This window comes from Melospiza georgiana, chromosome 1 (genome assembly GCF_028018845.1).
Source record: "Melospiza georgiana isolate bMelGeo1 chromosome 1, bMelGeo1.pri, whole genome shotgun sequence".
In the NCBI taxonomy this organism is placed as follows: Eukaryota; Metazoa; Chordata; class Aves; order Passeriformes; family Passerellidae; genus Melospiza; species Melospiza georgiana.
Genome location: NC_080430.1, coordinates 46,679,084 through 46,705,607, shown reverse-complemented (window position 1 = coordinate 46,705,607; position 26,524 = coordinate 46,679,084). Strand labels below are relative to the sequence as shown.

The 26,524-nt window shown below is 34.0% G+C and overlaps 1 protein-coding gene across 2 annotated transcripts in view; it reads right to left on the bottom strand.

Moving 5' to 3' along the window:
• BBS9 (Bardet-Biedl syndrome 9) overlaps positions 1-26,524 on the bottom strand; it is a 286,254-nt gene that overhangs the window by 201,071 nt on the left and 58,659 nt on the right. The window contains exons 12-19 of one of the 2 annotated variants that reach the window (XM_058024837.1): positions 25,812-25,865; positions 23,862-23,964; positions 22,796-22,900; positions 20,805-20,819; positions 17,176-17,316; positions 14,904-14,999; positions 10,538-10,710; positions 8,551-8,703 (exon numbers count right to left, since the gene is read on the bottom strand). In XM_058024837.1, the coding sequence (XP_057880820.1) occupies positions 8,551-8,703; positions 10,538-10,710; positions 14,904-14,999; positions 17,176-17,316; positions 20,805-20,819; positions 22,796-22,900; positions 23,862-23,964; positions 25,812-25,865 (840 nt within the window). The remainder of the gene's footprint in view (positions 1-8,550; positions 8,704-10,537; positions 10,711-14,903; positions 15,000-17,175; positions 17,317-20,804; positions 20,820-22,795; positions 22,901-23,861; positions 23,965-25,811; positions 25,866-26,524) is intronic. The other variant, XM_058024846.1, reaches the window with a different exon arrangement.

The window sequence follows — 26,524 nt, the reverse complement described above, 5'->3', positions numbered from 1 at the left end:
TGTCCCACACTGAAGTAATTGCTACCACAGACCAAAATACAGAAGAGTTTTGCCAGTAATCCTAATATATGCTTCCCAAGAACAGCTAACTACTTTCAGACCTTTTTTTGGAATATATCTTCTAATAAAAAGGGTCTTTGATGATATTGTAAGTATTCCACTGTTAAAGTTAAATAAGTCTTAACAAAATAGAAACATAACACTATTTGAACACCAGTAAAATTGAGAATTTTAATTATATGTAATAGCCAACAAGCTGCTTCTAGTGGCTATGAAAAAACTACATTTAGCAGAAACAGCAATAAAACAAGAGAAGTTAAATATAACTCCTCCAAGGAACAGCATATTTATTCAAGGCAAAAAGAGCTAATTTATACTATGGGTGTAGCTCTCACTGACATTATCTGGGGAAAATGACTACTACAGGAGAGAGTGTGATATATAGGCTTTGAGTCATGCATGATAAACCCTAATGGTTTTGCTTTGAGGTAAAAGTCCTTACTAATCAAGTAATGAATCATTCCCAAAATGTCAAGTTCCCGAGGCCTTGTGTGTCAGAAGTGCCACTGGAGAGAGAATACTCAATCATTAACAATCACTTTTGAGATTTTTATCAACTGATTAATAAGCAAGGAAAAGAGTTAAGGGGCTTGAACAAAGAGTTAATGGACCTTTAATGACATTCCCTGTGTTTTAGTGAACAGAACATATTGAGTTTTATTTGCCACTGACTACAAACCACCAACGATCCAAGTGCTCCACACATTGCAAGTGTTAAAATACTGCAAGAAACAGTACTTTGCCTTTCAAAATATTAGAAAATTGTATGTGCTTTAAAAATTGTAATGAACATACTTACTTTGTACTACACATAACAGTGTAGTAAATTACAGATTAGAAAATATGAGACTGGCTTCCTAATCAGTAGATGGAAAAGAGATAAGGAGAAAAATTAGAAGATTATATTTTTTTCTGCAGTATTTTAGGTACTGGACCTGTTAGTACCAATGATTATAGAAGTAGAAATCTGGATTTTATATAAACAATACTAAAAAGACACCCAGGAACAACTCTGAGGACTAAAATGAAGATATGATGAATTATTAATAGTTATAGATATGTACATGCACATGTACACAAACACTGACATCTAAGGAGGGCAAAGGCATTTGCCTTCAATATATTTTCCATCTTTATGCTGAAATCATTATGGAAATATCAAAAGAAATTACAATATCTAACAGTCTGAAACCACCAAGAATCACTAACTTAGAGTATTTCCAGCTCCCTTGAACAAAAATCTGTCTAGCCAGAAGTCAGCTCAATCATGTGAGTCTCCAACCAAGAACCAGAAATGACAGACTCAAAAATCAAATGTAAGGCTGTCCTTTGATAGCTGGGGGAATCTTATTCTGAGAGCAGAGAAAAATGGGAAACAGAAGCAAAGAGAGGAGAAAGGAAGCACAAACACAGCAACAAGATCCAAACCTCTTGATGAACAGATGAAAAGAACTTTACTTTCTAATCTGTAATTTACTACTCCAATTGGAGTGGCTCTCTTTTCCACACACCTATTTTTCATGAGAACAAGAAAATTCCTGTGCACATGCATATATAAAAATTCCTTCACAGAATTATAAAGTACCATAAGTGTCAAATACCCATTCTTTCAGGGGGAATTCAGTACCAGGAACTAGACAAAGCTTAAAGAGTTGCCACCAGTTTGAATTAATTGGATTCCAGAACACTCTAAGCAGGAGAGATACAAGATCAAACTTAGAGCAAATACTCAGAGACCAAAAGACAGAGCACCTGAAGTACTGCTTGGTACAGCCCCCAACAGCACAGCTCAAGACTAAAACAGAGCTGCAGAGAATGCAGCAGACAGTCACAGAATTGCTCCACACCAGCTGAAAGACAGGAGATGGAGAAACATCCCCACCTGGGAGCCACACAGCTACATCAGTGCAGTACTATGGGAAGGTGTATTAGTACACCTTTTTGTTTGACTTTGACACAGGTGCAAAGCCTGCAGATGGCCTCACATTCACATCTAGCTGATGCTGAATGCAGGTGAACCATATGTGTGACAAGAGCCCCAACAAAAGGCAAGCCCTTGGACGCTGGGCCAGAACCCCATGTTTTATAACCAGGCTCCCAGGAAAAATAAGGACTTAAATCAGCCAACCATCTGTTCTGAAAAGTGATCACAAGTGTTCCAAAAGGAGGACAAAGTATGCTAACCTTTAGATATTTTTCTACTGTTAATTGGTTTTTATATGACGAGCCAAATTTCAGAGAGGAAATCATATCATTTGAAAGGTACAATTTGGAATCAAGTAGTTCTTTTAATCCTATCATGATTTACACCCAAAACTAACTTTGCCTGATAGTGTCAAATACTCTAAAATGGACAAGAACCAGGACACAGTATTTAAATACATAAAATATTATTTGACAAAGTTGCAACACTCTTGCTTAATCACAACCACAACAAAAGAGAGACATAACATTCATGATCAGTAACACTGGGCTAAAAATTCCTCACAATTGTCTGGTTAGGTAAGATGTGCTCAGAGGGATTCTAAGTTCCTTTAAGTTCTGTCCAAAATTTAGTTTAATTACACATTCTGCCGAAATCTCAAGAAACATAAATATTTAGTGCTCTTCTCTTGGCCTTCTCAGTTTGCTCACAGATGAAAAAGATTTTCTTTTTCTCCATACATTTGGTTTGGAAAGTTTTTTGTATCACAGCTTTCTTTTTTTGGAGGCTTTTATTAAAAAAAGAAAAAAACAGTTAACTGTTTAACATGAGCTGCATGTTCTTTGAGCTGCAGATCTGATCTTACATGCTTTAATTGTGTACTGCTCTAAATATTTTTCTTTCTATGACAAAAAGAAAATGAAGGAAGCTTTGGATTTGATTACCAAAACATCAACTTTTAAGACCAGAACAGATCCTGTCATGTAGTACAGTTACTCATTCTGATTTTGAAAATTACATGGGCTTGAAAAGCTCCAAAAGGATCAAAACAGTTGCCAAAAAAAAAAAAAAAAAAAAAAAAAAAAAAAAAAACAAAAAACAAAACCACAAAAACCATGCACCAACAATAAACAACAAAAGTAAGGACATTTAAGCATCAATCTTGCGCTGCAACATAAAACTATGGGCCAGTCCTAAGTTTTTGCAGCTGGCCTACATACTGCAGTTGCTTAAATTTCATCTCAAAACCATGAGATAGTCCCTCTTTCTGTTTAAATTAGGCTATGTCAAAGAGACAGCTGTGTAATGAAGTTCACAACGTTCTGAAAATATATGCACCTTTCTTCAAGACTTCCACATGAAAGAGAAAGGACAAGTCCTGTGACATTACTAATTAAAAGAACCAGTGCATTCATTTAGAGACATCTGGCTTCCAAATCCTCAGCAAAAATGCATTTGTTTCTTCAGAAGTCTCAACTGAATGCTCCAAGCTGCCCAACTAACTTCCAGGGCTGTGTATGAGGGGACAGTTCACATCTCAGATCTCAAGGAAAAGGGCTACCTTTAAATGTGGATAAAGCTTTCTCAGTAACAGGCCACAAATTCCTATACAGTTTACTGCCATGTAAGTAATTAAAATTGATCCTCCTGTTGGAATTGCCTTCTTTAGCCTAAATGAAGAACTATGGTGTCTTTACCAGGAAGCAATTGTGTTTGTTGACAACTTTTAACAAACTGATGTTAAAAAATACACTTACTTTCCAGAAGGGAGAGCAGATGAGGGAAGTCAAACTGGAAAACAAATCTGTAGGAACTGTGTTATTTCCTACTACCTTAAAAGAAAAACCTAGGAGCACTTCTTGAAATCAGAAAGACTATTTGTTTCAAGAAGAGTTTTTAGGTGAAAAATTCCCATGTGCATTTATCTCTTGAAGTAGCAATTCATATACAAACCTTCCAAGATGCAAGACCAAGATAAGATAAATACAAACTGTGTACTAAATACAGCAGAATAATCTGGATAGATTCTAAATGTTTTCTGAGTAGGATCAGGAAGTCACATTGAAAAATCACCTTATTACTACTTACAGCCAACTATTTATGAGAGACAGGTTATCCAATACTAAAATAAATAAAATTAATACAGAGGAATAGCTGAATTAGGAGAAAACAAAGGAATCACATTTTCAGCATCAATTAGTTCTGGTTAGAAAAATGTGTTAAATCCTTCACTAATGGAAGATGGTCTCAAATTTATAAAGTACCTGAAGGGAAAGTTAAAATATATCACTGATTTTTAAAAAAGACCCAATTTTGAAAAGACATAGTTCTTAAGTCTAGATGTCTAAAGCTATGGAACTGGGGTGGCCATTTACGTCAGATTTGTTCTGTCAGTCCATTCCTAGAAACTGCCATTTCCAATGACCACACAAAATTTTAACATGAAGAGCCAAAAATCATTCAGTCCCTCTAGATGTGATTTTTTTTTTTTTTTTAATTAGCAGACTGGGAGGAGAGAAACACTATTGAATTGTTTCTACAGAGACAGAGGGCATCATCCCTCTTGTCAGGGTAGGTGGCTGCTCCCAGCCAGCACAAATTCATGCACTGCCTTGACAGTGCACAAATAAGCAACTGCCAGAGGGAGAGTGGGACCAAGGGTAAAAGATAAGATCTCATCATTAGGAAGCACAAGAATGACAGTGGTTTTCCAGGATGAGAATGAAGAGACCTCAAAACATGGGGAAACCTAAAGTACTGCACAACAGAGCCATTAAAGAATAGGAAGGGAACTATACTATATATATTGGAAGTGTGAGGATACAGGGAAAATCATAATTTGCCTTGTTTTTTCTGACTTTTTAAAATAATACTAACAGAAGCAATGGAAGGTAGAAGCGATTGCTAATAACATTCTTTTTTTGTAAACTGGAACTGCTCAGTCTTGTCTCAGATTCATGTTTTAAGTATTTAAAAGTGGCTAAAGAACAGTCAGTGCCCTGGGAGAACTCCACCCCATATTTAAAATTCATCCTCCTCCTTCCCTCAAAGAATGTAACTGTGGTAGGCTTCCAAACAGGGTTAAACACAGCTTACAGCTAAATATTGCTTATATTCAGCAGTATAAAATCCATGTGCGTTGAAATAAGAAATTGAAGCATCTCATTTTTATGACATTTATTAATTCCAGATTGTACCTGGAAATCCAAGTAATGTTTGCCAAGATTCAATGCATGAAAATTATGATTTCAGGGTAAGAACCTGCAGCTACTGCCAAACTATGAATATTTTTTTTTATTATGACAGAAAACACATTGTAGACATAAAAGATTATTAAACTGCACTTTCAAGCAACAACAAGTCTCTGGTAGGGGAGCATTATACAAAGTACATGGTGTTTACAACAGCTACCATAAAATTTGCTGCAATCTCATTTCATATTTGAAGTCCTTTAAAATACAAAATGTATATGGAATCTCAACTACCATTCAGTGGCTTTTAAATGTATCTTATTAAAATATTTTCTTAGGGCAAGAGTTAGCAGCATGTCCAAGTGCACATATAAATTTTTTTAGCAGATCAAGAATTTCATGGGCATCTATTTGTAATTGAATTTTTTCTATTATTTTCACAGCACCTTCCTACAAATCCTCCTTAAACATCATAAGAATAACATTTCCTCTTTCAAATGTACAAGACTACTATGTACATAACATCTTTCCTTTTCCTTCCAGAATGGAACACCTGATGACACTATTTGTTAACTGTTGTTAACACTCACTTGAATCTCTTTAGATCTAAAATATCACTTCAGAAAGTAAAATTCTAGAAGAACATGTAAACAGGACTATAAAACTAAAACCAAGCTTTTCGTCATTGCACACACTGATGCCTCCTTACACATCTCATTACTGTCAAGATGGAAAGTGAAGCTCAAGTTTCCTTTTAATAGACCAATCAGCAATTTTATTGGGGCACTAAATATGGCCTGCCTTGTTGGAAATGCACAAGGATTAATGCAAGAAATTACTTCATAAATAGAAATACTTTTTACCAGGGAATGAAAGGCAGCTTGATTAATTTTCTCCAGTTTGACATCTATAACTTTGGCATTGTACATTTACCTACCTATCACACAACTGTTACTTGAAGCTGAAAAGCTGAAAATTAACATTTACAATCTACTTTAGTTGTAAAATTTGAATCAGTTCAGAAATTCGTAACAATTTGCAGGTGGGCAAAGAAACCATACAGAACATGTTTAAAGTAGGTTTTATCACACCTAGGTAATGAAACTACATGAGTAGAATATTCATTGTTTTATTTGTATTTAAAAAGTTGTTCATAAAAAGGTTATACATCTGCAAAGATATGCAGGCAGCAATACAAGGCATCTTTATATCTCTGTGGATTTGCTGATGTTATAATACTAAAGTTTCAATTTCAAAAAAATCCTACGCTTTAATAATTATTCTACTAAGAATGTAATTCATATAGTGCCCAAGTCCTGGAAATTCTGTGTTAAAAAGACTAATAAAATCACACACTCACTAACTGTAAACCCCTTTCTGCTCTTGATGAAAATGTTTGGAATACACTATAAAACCAAAATACAGACATTTCCCTTCTGAGTACAAAACACAATGTGAGAAGTAACAAACCTTGCTTTGCTTTGCACATAACAATTACTTTAGTGAAAAATGAGGGAATAAAACAAGGCAATTTTTTATTTTCTCATTATAAAAATATTTAGCATAAGAGAGGATATGAGATTCTCAGACGATTATAAGAAAAGGCATATTTATTTCAATGTCAAAAAGCTACATGCCTAAAAGAATTTTTGGAGTGAGAGTTCATACTGTTCATATTTAAACAGCTTCATTATTCCTTTCCAGAAAACACATTTATCATATTTTGAATACCTCAACTATTTGCATTAGACATACTTGCTGAAATACAGACAGAATATGATACTAAATTAAAGAAAATAAGGTCTTTTCTAATACAAAAATGCAACATTGAGCAATTTCATTTCACCCCCAGAGAAGAGTCAATATTAAATCCTACCACAGCTCTCACTTTCAAAACAACACATGCAGCAGTGGGGTCTCTATGGCAATCACCATTTTACTACACTTTGTTTATAGTAACAATAACAACATTTCTTTTTTGAAAGGGGATTCCCACAAAGAAAAGAAATTACAAAGGAAATCTACCAAGTTTAAACAATTATGAAAAAATGTAAACATTTGTTCTTTGAAAAGAAATCTTTTTCCTCATTCTTCTTTCAACTATTCTAACTCCAATTCAAAAAGCCTCCAACAATAATGTTGAGAAGTACCCATCTAATGTTGGTATTAAAGACTTCATAAACTAAGCTTTGGCAAAATGCATCTATTTCAACAACCTGACTTATGCCACATTCTCAGAATTCAGCTTTCAAATCAACTACACAAGGAAACTGTCAAGCACATCCCAGCTGCCCTTCAGTTTAAAGGCAAAAAGTTCTACACAGCAAAAGCAGACTCAAAAAACTCTCTTGTGTTAATCTTTCAGGCTTATTTAGTCATGCCACTTCAAAGTGTTAAAGAATAACCCATCTAGCACAATACCTACTATTTATTAAAGCACCTAGAAAATCCCCACCTTCAAACTTAAATCATCTCATCTGAACTCATGTGAACTCAGTGAAGACTGGAATATTACTGTGAACTCAGTACAGACTGGAATAAAAGCAAATCTGACTTATATAAAAGCATACATGGAAAGGCAGTTTTGTCCAATTTAAAATGTTTTCTTAGATGAATAATAGGGGAAAATACTTTTTCTTTAACACCTCTGGATTTTAGTTGTTGTGATATACAGCACTGCAAAGGTAAGTCTTTTTTCCAGTAAGGACTCTAATTGTGACTCAGCTTCTCAAACAAGGAATGTCAGAAAGTAAAATCAGATCCTCCAACAGAAAAGCATAAAACACGTAAAATAACTTTTTTACAAAAGGGACACATCATGAAAAAGTTATCCTAAAGCAACACAAAGCTGAGGCAGGAAGAAAAATTGGTTTATTCTTTGTTCAGTATGGGGATGGTTTGGGAAGGATTTCTTTTTTAAAAACACTGTTCTTCTGCAGATATCACATTCTGAAATGATCAGAACATAAATCCCCATAGGAAGGACATGGTCAGTCTCAGACAATTTTGTTGTGAATGTTACCCCAGCCAAACCATTCCACCAGTTTACAGTGTACTATAAAATATTTACACAAGCTATGAACTATAAAATATTTTCACATGAACTATAAAATATTTACACTATCAACATCAGTTAGGAAAGAAAGATGTGCTGTCAAGCTGGTATGACCCAGGAGTAAAGATTTTGTGGTCACAGATTAAATAAAACTATTGCAAATCATCTGGAAAGTTACAGGGACTATTAGGTTAAACAAATTACTGCTTCCTGGTCTCTTGGATGGTAAATGTAACCAGGAAAGCATAGCTTATGTGCTTTAAGCTGGGTTTTACCAACAAGATAAAGAAAGGTTAGGCTCATAATCAAACTGTACTGACCTCTCTGAATGTTCCTTCTAGCAAGGTGTCCAGATGTTGAAGAGGAGCTGGAGTTTTGTCCTTGAATCGTGTCAGCAGTCGCCGCTCAATAGCTCGAAACTGCACAGCCCTTTCAGACAACAGCTCCTGATACTTCTCAGCATTCAAACGTAGCTGCAATTTAAGGGTTTTCAAGAATTCAGGTTAAGGGTCATATACATTCATGTATGCACATTCCAAATGAAATGCAAGAAGGATAGGAAAATTTTTGAGACAGAGAGTAATACTCAAATACTCAAATATGAATACCATTTATGCCAGTTTCATACTTTATACACCTTGTGAAGCTTAACACCTTCAAGAATTATCATTTGCCACTGAAATCAAAACTAATTGTCAACAGCCACAATAACCAGTGAAAATGCATAAACATCTCATCTAGAAGCCTATTAACAAGAATGAAGTTTCACCACCAAGACACAAAGGCTTCTTCTTGGTTTGGTGTGCTATTCATGACACATATACAGTGTACTGGACTTTATATTCATTGCAGTAGAAAGCAAATAGTTATTCCCTCAGCATGAACAGAAGTACTGAATTCTGTATCGATTAAATTATTGTGGTTTTCTGAATTTAAATCCTTTTTCCCTTTATCTATACTGATTAGCTAATGGCAACAAAATTCCTTGAAGTGCTCACAAAAGAACCTTTAAAAGATAAAAGGATTAAAACACAAAATAAGAAATTTTTTAATCTGGGCACTTGATGTACACTTTCCACTACATACCTCAAAAATAAAAATTACCAAAGATGAGTCTTTCATAAAGCTGTGATACCTGTGTACAGCTGATGTTATAGCTAGCAGAAGAAGTAACAAGACACACAGCTTTCCAAATGCAGGCAAAAGTGCCCCAAAATGAAGAGAAAAGGTAAGTTTCTTGAATTTACATTCCAGATTATATTTAAAAATAAGCAAATGTCAATCTGTCCAGTACATTATTATGATAAACAATTCAGAGGTGCTAAGGGAAAAAGAAACACTATGAAGTTTTACTAAAAGTAGTAGGAAAAAAGGGACATCTCAGGTAAGGGATAACTCAGGTAATTTTCTCCTAAGCTTGCCAAATAACCCCCAGTATGTTTAAACTAACAGGGATGGAAGCATAGGAATGCCTTTAATATATATTTGACTTTTTTTAGATCAGATAATTACAGTATAAATTCAGAAATTTTAAAAGAAACAGCTACAATATAATTAGAGTCTAAATTAGCATCCCAGAAATCACACCTGTATTTTGAACTTCAATGTATTTAAGCTTGCTATATAATCTAAAGAAGCCTAGATTTAAGGTATTTCTACAAAAACAGTCACTTTTTAAAAAAAATTAACATTTTTTCACTCTCAAATCAGTTGAAAGAAATTAGAAATAGAAAGAGCTTCAAATATAGACCAGGATCTAGGCTGAATACTCAAAATATCCCAGAAAATCCCAATGATACCTTCCATCTTTCTGGGCAGTGACAGCTCCACCTCACAGAAAATTTGGCAGCATGAAAACACATCCAATAGTATTTCTCATTCTTGCATACATTCTTGCAACAGGTTGTTGCTTTTGCTCAAATATATGAGTTTAACAGAAATTTTCAAATAGCAATTATCTCTTTTTATTGGAAAGGTATGGAGGAAAGAATGCATGTATTTTAATTGATTAGCTATTCCTACAAGCTAGCTGAACTACTGGAGATTCTTCATTGTCACCTGCATGGCCAAACAGGGAAAAGTAATTACATTGCTTTTATTTCTGGTCTAGCAAACTTCCTTGAGCCTCCAATGATACTTCTACAAGGGCAGTTTCTTAAATATCTGAAGCGACTTTCCCTTAGATACAACTGTATTTTCTGAAAGCCAAATGCCTGTGATAGTATAGTTATAATCTGATTAATTATTGCACTAAAAACCAATTTTAAACTAGCAGACCATTAGCAATTCACATTTTACACAACATACCTCAAAATGTCGATCAATTAGTTCAAAATATTCTTGCAGGGGAATTGAACCAGAAAAGGTACATGCAAAATCCTTGCAGTTTTGCTTCTTGAAATGCTCTTGTAGTCGGTGTATGAGCTCTTTGGTTACCAGCCAAAGGTCTTCCAACTGATCACTCTGAATCCTGTATCGTTCTTTGAGTGCAAGAACAAATGCAGAACTAATAAACACAGTTTTCTGACACATAAATTCCCTGTACAATAGTCTAGCTAATGCTCAAATAGAATTTGTTACCTGTACCCAAAGTCTACATGAGATTTCCTTAAGACATGTACATTCACTAGTGTTAAAGAAATACCTGTATCTTATTGACTGTGCTGCTTCACTTTAAATACAACTAATATTAGTAGAAAGGATTCTTATCCAACTCATACTATGACTTGGTAAAAATGGCTCAGTGTAGAAATGAAAAGTGTTAATATAAACTGAAGTGAAAAACCAAATCCTGATAGCTAGTGTTATCTGTCCCAGCAAATTCATTTAACTCATCAGATGTTAGTGAATTTCAAAGTACCAGGCTAGTGGAATGAGATTTTATTTCTAATTCATGTTCATATAATCCTCTCTCCAGCTTCTATGAAATCAGAATTAACTAATATTACTATTAGTTTAATTAACAGAATTGGATGATAATAACTAATAAATGTTGAGAAAAGCAGTGTGGAAAATCATAGCAGCCTTTTAATTTTAATTTTTTCAGATAAAGCATTTTCAAACATTAGGCTCTTACATCTTTTCATTACACATCTGCCAATAACTAACAAAAAAAGGATAGATAGAAATGTAGCTATGAGAACTTGACACAAAATCGTTCCTTTTTTTTTTCCTTTGTTAAAAAGGTCCACAGTAAATCAAATTAACCAGAATTCTTTTAAACTTGAATGTACTTATTTTAAATTTTCTCAACATTACTAATTCAAGATTGTTTGACATTACCACTGGCATCATTCCCGGGATATGTATTTCACTGAATACCGAATGACAAATTCTGTTTACAGTGTAACAGGAAAGAAGCAAGTTTTATTTAAAAACATGCTTGTTAAAGAAAAGAACACCATCTGCTAAAGATAGCATTCGACCTAACATCCATTTTTTAAACACTCACAATGTAATGGCTGGACTTACTTGTATGTATGACCATACTTTGCCTTAAGTGATTTTTCCTTGACGGAAATTAGCTCAGATGTTTTCAGGCCAAATCAACAGTCATTCCTTTTATAATTGACATATCTAATACATTAATGGTTTAAAATGGACAAAACTAATTTCCTCCAAATTGCACATTTAGTTTCCATACACTGTTTGTTGGTCAATACAAACACAATCTAATTTTACCATGGTCTGAGTAGAGAACATTGCAGTCATTTGCTTTTCTGTGATGTTCCAAGTCTCAAAAAGGACAAATTAGATTTGGAAACATTACAAAACTGAGAATCTGTAGTTAAACTAAATACATGCTTTAAACAGAAATACAGTGAAAGAGGAAAAATATCATCCCATGCTTTTATGATGGTTAACCAATTTGTAGTAGTCTTTTTGTTAAAAGAAGCTCCATTACAGAAAATTACAACAGATTTTCAGAAATTTCTCTATCAGAAAAGCAGAAAACTGACAGGCACCAATAAATTAAATAGCTTACAAAGTCTTTTCACACTACAACAGGCTGTCCAAATAGTACAACCTGCATTCCAACTTTTCAGCCAGTAGGAACTTTAGAAGATGCAGTTCACTTCTCAGCTAGGAAACCCACATCAGAAGAAAAACACCCCAGCCACAGTTAGCAGTCAAGCCCTCCTTAACTTTTGATTATAAGACAATTTTAAAATTTTCAGCCCAAAAAAATGCCTTGAAGTCTTAATTTAGCTGGTGCAAGCTACCTTTTAATATATATTTTCTGTCAGTACATAGTTCAGGCTGGGCTTCTTTGCAGCAGTCTTGACAAGTTGAAGTAATATCTTCAATTGCTACACTGGTTAAAAGGGATTAGCTAATAGAATTAAAAACTAACATGAAAACAGATGATGCTCCTATTTGCAGCTTCAGCAATGAAACCCAACTGAACCTGACAACCTTCATTGCTACATGCAGCTCTTTCCATTCAGAACTTAAGGTCCATTTGATAAGGAATATTGGAAAAAGAGATCTTCTTCCATTGTCCATGATAAAGTCCTTTCATAGTAAACCAGAAATAAGATTTGACCTTAACAACTTCTTTTACTTTTCTGAAACACCATTACTTCTAGTAAAAATTTATCTACACATAGAGGTTTCTTTTTGAAGAGCATTTCCTCAGTTAAAATGCTACATAAGCACTTTTACAAAGTATAAACTCAGTGTTACATAGCAGAGTAAGCACCTACCAAATAATACACAATTTCATCAACATTCATTAGTTTCACAGAAGATCTGTTCAGTCAAGCACAGTCATTTCAGTATCATGATATTCTACCAAAAAAATGCTTTTATATAATCCACAGTCTCTGTTTATAAAAATATTCTGAATTATGATTGACTATCAGAGTTCTTACAAATATCTACCTTTAAGTAAGTTTTAGTTAGTTACATTTCAAGTAAGCACATTCCCCCCCTAAGACCTTCTCTAACCAACTCAGTTCAATGCATGAAGTGGATGCTGGAAACAGGCTGCTAACATAGAAAGTGACATCATACTACTCATTTGTTTTCTAAAGTTAGGATTCCCATACACAGTAAATGAGTAGCCACACTAAGAGAAACAGACATTGTGAAGCTCCTTTGTAAAGTGAACTTCACAAGTAAAGCAGTGTGGGAAAGTTTATTCTAAGACTGCAAGCGTCATTCCTAGCTGGTGAATAAACAAACCTGAGAGGAAAAGATTGAAGACTGGGGGTAGGGGTGTATGTGATTAAAAGTTATGGCCTTCAGTAGAAACTAAAATATATTCATTACGCAGAAACAAATTTGTCCTTACAGCAATCAGATTTAACAACTATGCAAGAAAAAGTCCAAATCAAAGATTTAAACTGAAATCCAGGAAAAAGTTATTTGTAAATCCTTTCAATTCTTTGGTATTTAAAAACTATTATTGCACTTTTAGTATAGTTAAATCTGTTTAAGATCTCCTATTCAAAGAAATATTAAAAACAAAGTAACAATAAAACAGCATGTAAATAATGCATACAAAAAACAATACAGATGGATTTGATCCTTAGAAATATAAAACAATTCTTGGTACAATGAAAATTACTCTCCAGATGGTTTCTGTTTTTAACACTTATGATTACATTAGAAAAGGTATTAAATATTATCTCACAGCTCACAGCTGACCCCATCAATATTTATATAGCCCATCACAAATACGGATTTCTGAAAACAGTAAGGAATATTATCTCAGTGTTGAAAAAATTTCACATCGACAAACCAAATTGTGATTTTTCACTCAAAGCAGTTTCCACAAAGCATTCACACAGTGTTCCAACTGAACCCTCTGCAGTGCACAGTTGCTTTTCTAGCTTTTCAATTTGTAGTCTGCTGTATTAAATGAACACTTTGTGCTCTGCTGGCACGGAAAATGCTAAACACAATTGAACTTATGTGGTTCCAAGGCACATGCCAAGAAAGAGTTTAGCAAGTTGAGCAGTTGTACAGAGCAGGACCATAAACTCTTGAAAATTAAGAGAACCTATCTCTTTCAAAGAGCACAAATTTAGGCGGCTGGAACAGGACTACTTAAATCACAAACTGCCCTATACAAGAGATACTGGACCAGGTAACAGCTTATCTACATGCATGTTCATACACTCTTTAAACATAGTAAGAAGGATCTTGAATCCATAATCTCTTACTTACAAAGATATACAGGCACATAAAGAGAAGAGATGGGGATTTACTCAGATGTAGAGAAGCAAGTAGGGTCTGATGCTTAATTTAAGTCAAGGATGACTCAAAGTCAGAGGGAAGTTAGAAACTTGCTTTTTAATCCCTTTCAAAAATTTCAGTAGGTGACTAATTCCAAACACAGATGTTGAAATTCCTTTAAGATGAGGGGTTTTTCCATTATTATAATGACAGATTTCGTTTATGAATAAAAACATTGCTAAAAGCTTTAAGAAAATCTAATTTCTTCAGAGAACTACCACTGCAGTGTACTATAATTTGAGTATGATTTTTTGTTTTGTTCTACAATTTTATTCTTGAAAGGAGGTAAGAAACCATCAATTAACACTTTGAAACTCCTGTGTTTATTTACAAACACTGATTATCCTTCTTTGTACGATCCACATTTTCATTTTGGACATATTCTAACTGATGATCAGGCTTCTTTTACTCTAATACTGACAGAACTTACGTGATGTTTTTGAAGCAAGAAGTGTGGTTTTTGAACCAGTTAAAAACTGAAATCCGAGAGCATTTGCTTGGTCACCCTCAGACGGATCAACAAAGTCTGAAAAAGAAAGTTAAATATCATTTTCTGTAATTTGACACTGGCATTCAGCAAACCTCAGTCCATAGCCAGGACTATATCAATCTTTGTACAAGCAATTGAACGTGATTGTTTCCCTTCTAAGGGTCCAAAAGTAACAAATATCAGCAGTTGGTACACCCTTCCTTCATTCACACGTGGAATGTGAGCCACACAGTGGTTTCCCTTCCTCAGCCTGAAAACAAAAAGTTGTTTCCCATAGGTTCAGTCTGTACGTTCTAAAAGAACTGCAATTATTGTACAGCCCAAAGACTAGCACTTTCACCAGATGCAAGGTCTCCTTTAATTCAGATATTTATGCAAAATTTTGCAGAAATTATCATTAAAATGCTTAAGCCCACTCCCTTTTTAGCTTTCAGCACAGAGCAAAACAAACACTCAGCTTGCTAAAACTAGCTACTCTGCAAAGTCCATCCATGCACATCTTTGTTTTCATTCCATATAGTGGATTATACCAGTTTAAAAGGTTTCATTTTAGAATATTATATTTTTAAAAGTATTCTTTGTCACCACTACTCCCACTACTTCTCCTGAAAATAAGGTAAAAAAGGGAGAAGGGATACTACTTTTCTTGCATTTACCAATACAAATTTTGTTCACAAATTACATCAAAATAATAAATATCAACATAATAAACAGCATACTCTTTTTATTTAATCACTGTAAATAAAATGAACAGAAATCAGAACATTTCAATACCTTCTTGGTCATATGCTTTGTTTTGTATTCTCAACAATGAATCCCTAGGCTAAAAATAAAATACAATGTGCTATTCTGAAAGCCTTATTGCTTAGCCATAATGGAAGCTCATTATTAAAAACCTCAGAATAGAGACCCTTAAAAAAATGTTGCCCATCCAGTTAAGAGTAAAGCTATATTTAACCTTAAAATGAAGAGAATCATGCTACAAAAAAAAAACACAAACAAAACAAAGAAACAACAACACACCAACAAAGCCTACATCACTGTTCTCAGACAAATAAATCATATAAGCTTTAAAGAGATGCAGCTAATCCTTAAAAATACAATAGTAAAGTTGTTGGCCCATACAGCTCTCAGCAAATTGTTCCAGACCCTTAGTCATCTGAATTTCTAAAACTTAATCACTGTCAGACTGAACTTACTCACAATCACGTTATAAGCCCTGTTTATTAATTTCTTCTTGTGCTAATATGATAATCTAGACCCATGATATAGCCTCAAAATATTTACTGAAGTCAACTGTATTATGGTTTTTTTTGCCTGTGTATTATTAAGCTAAATGAATCACTTTCCTTTAATTTTCTTGAAATCTCTAGATAACATTTTTCTCCACTTTTGAGTTATATGTATTATATTTTATTTAATATCAGCAACTAGCACTTAGTTTGCCAGTGCACAGTAACATGATATTGGTTTCCTGCATGGAAGCATTTTGTGTAATGCATCCTCAATTTTTATTTCTTTGCTTATGATTAGAACATATTGTACCACAGAGTACTCCTGTGGTAACTTCCACCTCCTCTCTCTTCCAATTGCGAGCACATAATTACAGCAAAACTTATCTTCCTAACATTACACTTTAAAGTATTCAATTTCATTCTTCTTCCTCCAGTCCTAAGTGGAAATGAACTTCTCCTTCATGCTACTTTAATATAATACTGAATAGAGAACATAGTTTGGTTTTGCACATCAGGAAATAATAATATGTTCAAGTCCTCTTTTTGGTTGAAGAAGGTAACTGAAATTATTAAATACAATCCGCTTCAGACTGATACATCAAATACTCCACAAGTCATCCTCCAAAGCAAATGTACCCCTTACATTTACAACATTTACCACTCCTGCTTTGCCCTGCTCACCTTTTTTAAATGAATGCCCATGATTTCCCCATTACAACACTGCTTAAGTAATTTTATGGAAAGTTATTGTCTGCATACATAAAAATTAGATCTATACAATGTAAAGAAATCTGCAGTTTTACCAGAGATGGGTATACTACCCCAGGTGTATTATTGTTGAAATATTATGTCATCATTTCTTCCAAAATATATTTTTTTAATATACTAACATAAGATTTTTTAATTACTTCATTACTTCACATGGACAAACAATTCCTGTTGGGAGCTTCTAACACCTTTTATATTTAACAACCCACCTGGAAAAATGGTGACAAAACTGATGGGAGGTTTGTTGGTATCAATAGTTAGCTTGTGGTTTGCTGCTTTTGAAGGTTGAGCTGGAAAGCAAACTAACTTCAAAGGCAGACTGAAGCTACATTGTGAAACTCTTGGTATTCCTAAAAAGAAAGAACACAGATTTTTCATTTCCACATTCTGAATACAGGATACTTTCTACTGCTGTCCTCAAAGAGGTATAACAAGATATTTAATGTGATTAAGGAATGTCTTAAAACCAAAACTACATAAAATTCTCATTCTTCTTAAAATTTTCCACCTAAAATATCTTTAAATTTGAATACTTCCAATTACTTTCTCAAGTGAACATCTTTATGTAGAGGGGAAAATAAGAGTTAATAATAAAAAAAAAGAGGAGAAAATAAGAGTTATATACTGCATACTATACTTAGACTAATTAACATGCAATGAAGATTAGTTTTATTTAATTCTCTAAACTAACAATATCATTTTAACATAAAAAAACCACTGCAATTACTCCCAATGCTTCAAATACAGAATTGAAGCATCAACATTTTCATCAGGAATATCACAAACCAAATGCTCTTTATGAGTATATTTATTCTTTTTTTATAAACTCTTAAATAACACCTATGCATCCTTCATATTATCTGTCAGAGGTTTGTGGCTTAGAAAAAGAATGTATCCAATGGATACATCCTAAATCTATATTAAATTCTGTATTTCAGCTTATTGCATCACAATAAAACAGAACTGTAGAACAAACTGGGTACTGCCCTCAATGTTGGGATCTACTATCACAAGCAATTTCATCAGAATGGGTGAAGGAGAAAAGAGGAAGTTTTAACATTAACATTTAGAAAACACATTCGAATGTGTCAAAAATTTTCTCAGATATAAATATTGTTTCAAATTGCTGGCATGTCAGAGATTGCCTGGTATGTTCTATGCAAAAGCAAAAGTGCTCACTGCTGTGAAACATGGAGTACTTGCTCTGTTGAGAAGACAGGTTGTGGGACTTTTAAGGACAATTTTTTGATGAAGCACCGACAGGAAAACCTTGTTTAACATAATAGATTTTTACAGACAATAAAGTAAGCTGGTGTCAGAAAAGTCATGAAACTGATAGGTACACAGCGGTATACACAGAGAACATAAAAATTGAGCTCAAACATTCAATAGCCATCCAAGAAACCTGTTTTGCTAGTAATTTTGTTTGTTTGCTGCTCCTCAGATCTCTTCCAATGAAAAAATTACTTCTAAGACTCATGTCAGGGAAAAAATGCTATCATAAGGCTCAGATTATTCCCTGTGCTTATCAATTCACAAGCTGTTTTCACTGGCTGATAAAGCCTCCAAGTAACTGTTCTGCAGCAGCTTATAAATATAAAATCATAGGAAATTGAGCAGAAGACTCATTCAAACTGAAGACAGGTCTTCAAAATTAGGAGTATCTCCAGGTTCCAAGGAAATTTCCTAAAGGAATACTTGAAAATAAACCCATAATCTGTTAGAATGACTCATTCAACTGTATCTTCATCATCTGATGGGAAAAGTAAAATTTTTCTTGATGACAGCATAACACAAGCATCTTAGTATTAAACTTAGATAAGGAGATTTATCAACAGGAAATATTAGTAGCAAAAGTAGGCAAAAAGATTTTGATATATATTTATATTTAAAACAAGACATTTTTCATGCTTTTTTCAGACCAGCTTTTTTCTACATGGTCTTCTGTCACTCTACCTCATCATAAACATAACTTTTCAATATTTCAGACAAAGGTCAAAACAAAACTAAATCAGGTATTATCTAGCTTTTGGAGGAAACTGGGGAGATTTCTAGTTGATTAATCCGAAACAGTTACATATAAGAAAAACAAACCAAAAAGCTGCAACAAAATTTATCACTACTGTTAAAACTTGCTGGGGAATGTTTCAGAGTATTTCAGAATTTTAAATGGCACTAAGGAAACAAAGTAGTAGCTATGTGTGGGAAGCACAATTTCCTCAACCCATTGATGTTCTATCTAGCAATACATCTCACTTCATTTAGAGTTGTGGTACTTTGCATGATACACAATTTTAGCACTATAATGAAGAAAAAAAAAGGAAATAAAAATTCAGATTCTCCTCTAATCTGAAAAAAATCAGATGATGATTAATGTTATCTCATAAGGTGCTAGTATTTAAAGGCATACTATGCACTTAAGTAATAAAATAGTCCCATGCCCTGTAGATACTATTTCATTTCCAAATTCCTCATGCATTTATTTAGTTATATTTGAAATATAAATTAATGTGCATGATAAAAATTATTAAAACTCAGATGTCCCAATTTGGCATGTTAAATATTCAGAGAATTAATATTTGCTCTGGTTTTGATGACCCTGAGTTTATGTAGTGCAGTGTAACCCACAGTAACCCAAAAAAGATTTTGCCACAGATAATTCTAGAAAGTTTAACATGCTCTGCAGTATTCTCCTCAGGACAAGGTTTTAATCTTGTTTTGATACTTCTTAAAACAAAAACCCAACCTTCATTTTTAGAATAGTACTCTTTCAAACTATATACACTTGTTTTTATACAGTTTATTGATCATTAATTTTTTAAATTTCTTTGTCTAGTAGAAACACGGCATAGGGTAACAGTTATTCTTGTCAAGAGCAGTATCTTATTGAGATGTTTCAAGCATCTTTTTCCTGTACAACACCTCAAGGTCCACTGAAATATCCAGAAACCAGAAAAGGAGGGGAACAGTAACTAACAGTTACCTTCCTGCTTCTTTTTACTGCACTTAGTAAGCTCAAAAGAGCATAAGTATTGAAAAATAAGACTCTAATATATTCATCTATAACTTTTGTTTAGAAAAACTGCAAAACTGGAAACTCCCTTTCAGTTGATATCTAAATCTATGACAATCAACTTTTTTCCCTTCTCAAAACATGACGGAATGTGTATTTAATATGTTTATTTTTAAAGTTCATAAAATATCTTCTACAAGCAGTGCATCTTTTCAACACATCTACAACTACACTGAAAACCACCCTTCTCTTTTCAGTCTGCACATACATAAGCTAATTTTCCAGTCATTTTTTGTCTCTTAATTGTACCTTATCCATGAATTTTATCTACTACAATCACAGCTAAGTTTTGTACTGCTGGTAGTCTCAGACAGAAAGCAGCCTTGCAGCCTTGAATATCATGTTTGCAATAGAAATTGGAATGAAGACATGTTGTGACATCATCCTCAGAGCTACTCAGTCCAAACAGCAAAAATGCCTAATTGCTGTTTCAGTTGCACCAAAGATATTATTTAGCTGCCTAGCTGCTAAACCTGGGGAAAAAAATATATTGGAAAGTATAATTGTTTCCAATTTCCAATCTCAATGTACAAGGAACTTAATACTTACGCCAAATTACCATGTTACAAATGAGAAAGTGCAATGTGCTTCACCAAGAAATGTCCTTATGACCTTCTGTTCTCTATATTCATAGCTTCATAGCATCAAACCAAGAATAATAAGAACTTAGAGAAATAATAGGCAAAATAACAGCTCCTTTCCAAATCTGTTTAATTCAGCATACACTGTCACTTATAAAACTTGGCAAGTTTTGCATTCACTCACCTTCAGGATTGAGCTCTGCCATATGAGCAGCAACAGGACAAAATGGGAAAAAAAAAAAAGGAAAATATCAAATTTTTAAAAAAAGGAAATATAACAGGGGTTTAAAAACTTAAGCCACATTTACTAAGTAGACAATACATAAAGACATAATACTAGCCAAAACCAGACATGAGACCATATTCATCAATAGTGCAACTCCATCCAAGTGACTGACTCATCAAGCTTCAGCTGTCTGTATCCCACAGAGACAGACTGAAGAGTGATTTGGCCACAAATATGGATATCTTTCAAAAACTAAAGAGGAAACAGTCTCTGTTCAGATAAAATGAAGTCACAAAAGTCTTAAAGTTTGTTTACTAGGGTAATACACTTAGGGATTTGACTGCCAAGTAACACTAGTATTTGTATGTAATTTCACAGAATTATGTCAAATTAATTATTTAAATAAATATCAAAAAAATTAGCAGATCCTAGCCCTAACCCTAATTATGTTCCTTTACTTACAAGTCTTCGAAATTCAACCAAGATAAGTTTTTAAAATTTATTCTTCAGTTTTAATAATTATGTTAGTTGTCATGTCTGCTTGTTCTTTTTTTTAATAGAATATAAACCATCAAAGACATTCAAGATGCAAGCTTTTCTTATTCCCTAACCAAAAGGGTTGCAAAATCCAACTTAATATCTAAAATAATTTAAGCTTTATTAGCATTACCTGAAAGAAATAACACATTTATTTTCCAGTCTTAGGAAGCAAAATTACAGAAACAAGACCAGCAAAACAAAAAGCAAGCTTTCAAAATCAGAGGATCCAAGACACTCACTAGTGTGCTACCTATTCAGTCATTCCAAAAACCTGCCTAAGGCCACATCACTAATTTGGACAGTTATGAATGCACAGCATCTCACAAGGAATATGCAGTCAGAATCACAGGACAGAGGGACTGAAGTTGTACAAGCTGTTCATGCAGGTTCCCAATTAAAAGGGAGGGCTTCCTTTTCTTTAGAAACACCCATTTCATTATTTTTCTAGAAATAAACATTTCAGACACTGCACAGCCAAGACTACCATCATAAAGACAATGCTTCAAGTGTGAAGTGATACAAAGAAAATTTTTACATAAAAGTATCGATATAGGATAAGGTACTCAAGACTACCACCCTCCACAGAAGCCCTTAGTACACATGCACTTCTTTTATGCCAATCTACTCCATTTGTGCTGGCACAGCTCTGTCTGCACAGTGAACCAAATCAGCAAATCTGGCTGAGAAACAACTAGTGACTGTGTGACCACAACAGGGGAGGAGGTGCATGAGCAAAGCCAAGCAGCAAGAAATGAAGAATTGACAGCTTAAACTGGTTTATGCAGCATTTAACATGGAAGCTCTGCCTAAATACAGCTTCTCAGTAGCCTGACACATTCACAAGGCTGAGTGTAGAACACTAAGCTAATAAACCTTCAGTTATGGATAGCAGAATAAATTTACATATTCTATCACTAGGACACTGTAACATCATAAAATAATGAGTTGGTTTCTATTTCTTGGGCTTAGTTTATTATTTGGAATGAGTATGTTCATCTGTTAAAAAGGAAGTGAGGAATAATCACTCCCAGTGCTTATTCAGATCTCACTCTCTGTGGGGAGGCATTATCATCCCATTTGTTGGCAGACCAGAAGGGTGAATAGTCATAAAGATGTGATCAACTTCTCACTCCAAGAGGTGGAACAGAACAGAAACAAGTCGATAGGACAGGGTGAGAAAGCTGGTACAGCTGTTTCCCAAGCAATAAGCTTCTGATTTTACCTCTGTAAGACCAATTACACAAATTGATGCAACATAAAATATTAACTAAAACTGAAGAGTAGCTAAACATTATTTCTTTAATTACTACTGCCTTTAGTATATTTCAAAATAAGATTTATAAGAAACACATAGGGGAAAAGGCCTAAAAAAAAAAAGGTACATCACTTTCAAGTCTCCAGTGGCTTACCTGTTGATATATTATATGAAACCATGCAAGTTCCTTCTAGTTCTGGTGGAGAACAATTCTCCTTCAAAAAGACAGACAAGACCACAGTTTCAGATGAATCTGGTTCTAAAACGACACAAAATTAAATCAATTAACAGAAGCATCCAAATGAAAGCAGCATATTTCCTAGCACTTTGGGAATTATTTTACCAAATTATGATCATTTCTCTATCATTTCTCTATCACTTTTATATTTATTTAAAGTCACTCTACAGACTTTATTTTTAATTCTTAATTTGTAAAAGGCAAACTAGGGCTTCCAAGTACCTTGAAGCATAACCTATAAAACAATTCAGCACACTGAACATGGAAAATACCAAAAGAAATTAGATTTACATTGTAATTTTGGTATTCTACAAAGTGATTTGCTTCTATCACATGTTGAGAAAATATAAGAACGGCCCCTTCAATTGAAAGTAGCAGTCAGTAAAGCCCTGTTTCAACAGGGACTACTACTTCTCATTTCAGAGCAGAAATGGCCTGCAGTTCCAACTGAAGCAGCAGGCACACTAGTCTGACCTTCAGCTTCTCCACATAGTCTTAAAGACAACCCTACCTGCAGCCTAACCAACAAGAGTGTGGAAAATTAGGATCCTCAAAAAGCTGATTCTGCTTTGGGTACAGATGGTAGACTGTTCCCCAGTTGACAAACTTACCCTCTTTGTAGATCAAGACTGGCATTACTATACAGACAGAAATGTCAGCCAAACAAAATAACCCAGGACTACAGAAGTACTGCAGAATAATCGGGGGTTTTTTGCCTCTATCATGAAGCTGCCACCCTGTCTCTCTTCACCTGTCACACATCATATCACAACCAAGGAAACAACTCCACTCTTTCCTACTTCATCTTCCTCCACCAAGCAGCGTCTAGAAGCTGTGGAGTGCCACCAAGGAAAACTTGTAATTGCTTTAACCACTGTTAAATCTGCAACAATGCACTCACTGAAGGCTGGGCTATACATTTCACACCTCAGAAGAAGTAACAGAATAATACAACAGCTGTGATGGCACTGCCATAATTTACCTAAATCATCGAAGACAAACTGGTCACAGGTCACTGCTAACGGAGCTTGCACACACACGGCCAGGCATGGCTTCTGTGCTTTCACTCTGCTCTGGATTGTTATCTAGATCAAGGGACACACAGAATACTTAAAGGAAGCAGCTAATTAATCTCTACAGCAGAAAAAAAATCCATAAGCAATAGAAAGATACAAAAATCTGCAAAGACCAATTCAGCAACAACATTTAAGGACTTAAAATTTCAACTTCAAAACAAGTATTTTCATTTTACAATTCTTATTTACTCACAGTCAATAATGATGCACAGTAACTTTCAAGATCACATAAACCTGAGAGGATTTCTCATGTTCTTTGTCATTTTAAACCAAGACAAACTAAAGTTAAAGTATTATTTGAGGGCTTAACACCCTGCAAGTGTCAAGAGCATTCCTTATAATGCAAACAAATATAAAACTTTGCATTTGTTAGGTGATGATAGTGAAAAAAATCCCAAGAAGAATAAAATCAAAGATAAACAAAGAAATTACTTTCTTTAACTGCAAACACAAATGCAGTTTAATAACTTCAAGTTTTGGGGTTTTTTTTACTGCAAACAAAATAAGAAAATCCATATACAGGATGTTCAGCACAACAACTCCAGATAATGAAAGCTCAGCTAAACATAGAGTGGCCCTCATTTCTTCTATTGTGCACAGCTATTCCACTGAAAAACCAATGGATATCAAAACAGTGCCCCTAACTCATATCTAAAATGAAAGTATAGTGGTGACTGAGATCTGAATGTGGTCTGCATAGACAGAGACCATATTTCTAATATTGCCTATTTTGCATTGCTGGTCTACCAAGGAGCTCACTACAGCCAGGTTAAATCAATTTAGAATATTATTACTTATTATTACTTATAAAATTACTCAAGTGTTAGGAAACTACTTTTACTAACTTAATTAACATCAACATTGATTTAGGTTTAACAATACACCAGTTATCACAGTAAAAAGATTCTAGAAAAAATTGAATTCGTGGTAACTCCTACATTTACTATTTTTGTTTCACTTAAAGGTACAAGATGCATGAACAAGAAAAGAGAATGGGGAATTAACTATGTCTTCTCATTAAAAAAGCTTATGAAATATATAAATGAATCACTCATTTGAACTTCCTTGAGCAGACTTATCACTGACTTTATCAGAATAGTGGTTTTATCCTGTATCACTTTTAGCTCTGAAAAATGCAGAGAAAGATGTTGGACCAAGTACAAGTAAACCACACTAGTCTGAGGGGATCTGGATCAAACAGTTCAGTAACTCTAGACAGAAAGAGAACTTGCAAGGTCCTCAAAAATTAAAATCCATTTATATTCTTAGAAGATCATCCTAAAGTCAAAAGTAAAAATCATGATCCTTTTTAGGCAATACTGAGGAAAAACTACACTTGCACGCACATGCATGTGCACACATACACACACTTTCTTTACAATCAGTTACAGGCAGCAGCTCTCATGAAGAACTGCAATTTTCTAATTAGATTTTCCTACATTTTTTTAATTGCTAAAGCTATGAAAGTGTCTTTACAAAAGAAAGTCTATTTTTGTTTATTGACAACCAAATAGGCAGCTGAAGATTATAAACTTCCCATTTGAGTAACCAAACATTTATTGTTATTGGAAAAAATAGTCTCATGACTTCCAAAACTGCTTCATTCTATCCAAGTAGTGTTTCTGTGATGGCTTACTGATAAGCCTATCAAAATTAAAACTGCAGTTACTTTCTGACTGTAGCAGAAGGCTTGCTAGAATGACACAATGTCATACTGAGGAGAAAAAAAATTAACTATGTATTGTATTTCAAACTTCTCGCATTTTCATGTTCTAAGTGAAATACACAGAAAGTAACAGGTTTGTTATGATTTGCCACCACTATTCAAATGCTACTGTTTGAGTTAGGCACAGTACCTTTACTGTGAGTGATGGCACTGCCCCTGCTTTTACCTCACTGTCAATGGCCTGCTGTGGAGAAAAAGATGAAAACACATGAAATTCAATGTTCCACATGAACAAGCAAACACAATAAAAGCAATATTACTTTCCTACCATCAACTTGGTAAACACAGAATTAACATTAAAGGACTTATCATTCCTATGACAGATTAAAATACACAAAACACATTTCTGAGTTCCTTCTGAAAATGTGAAGTCTGTGTTTGAAATTCCCAGCAAAAAGGATAGCAAAAGGTCATGAATGTAGTATATATAAGAAACTAATACACTCTGATGTATATATGAATATTTGAAGCTGTTTTGATTGGCACACTACTTTTCACTGTATATTTATTCAAAGTCTGAAAATACTTTTTGCTATTCAGTAGGAAAAGGTGACTTCCAATCTGCCAATATATTACATACACAACAACATAGCATCTACTATAAAATCATCACACACTATTTTATAATCAGAAATATACCTGGAACTTCAAAAGAAAATTCTAGCAGGCACTTCAATACTCCTGCTAATTTCTATTTCAATAGGCAATTCCATCTACTTCAACATTTATCTTGACCTTGTGGTCTATTTTAATCTTATTTTATTTTGAAACAGGTCAGTTACTACAGTTGAACAAAATGCTCCTATTTAAACTATTATAAAGAAACACTTCTCTCACTTCTGA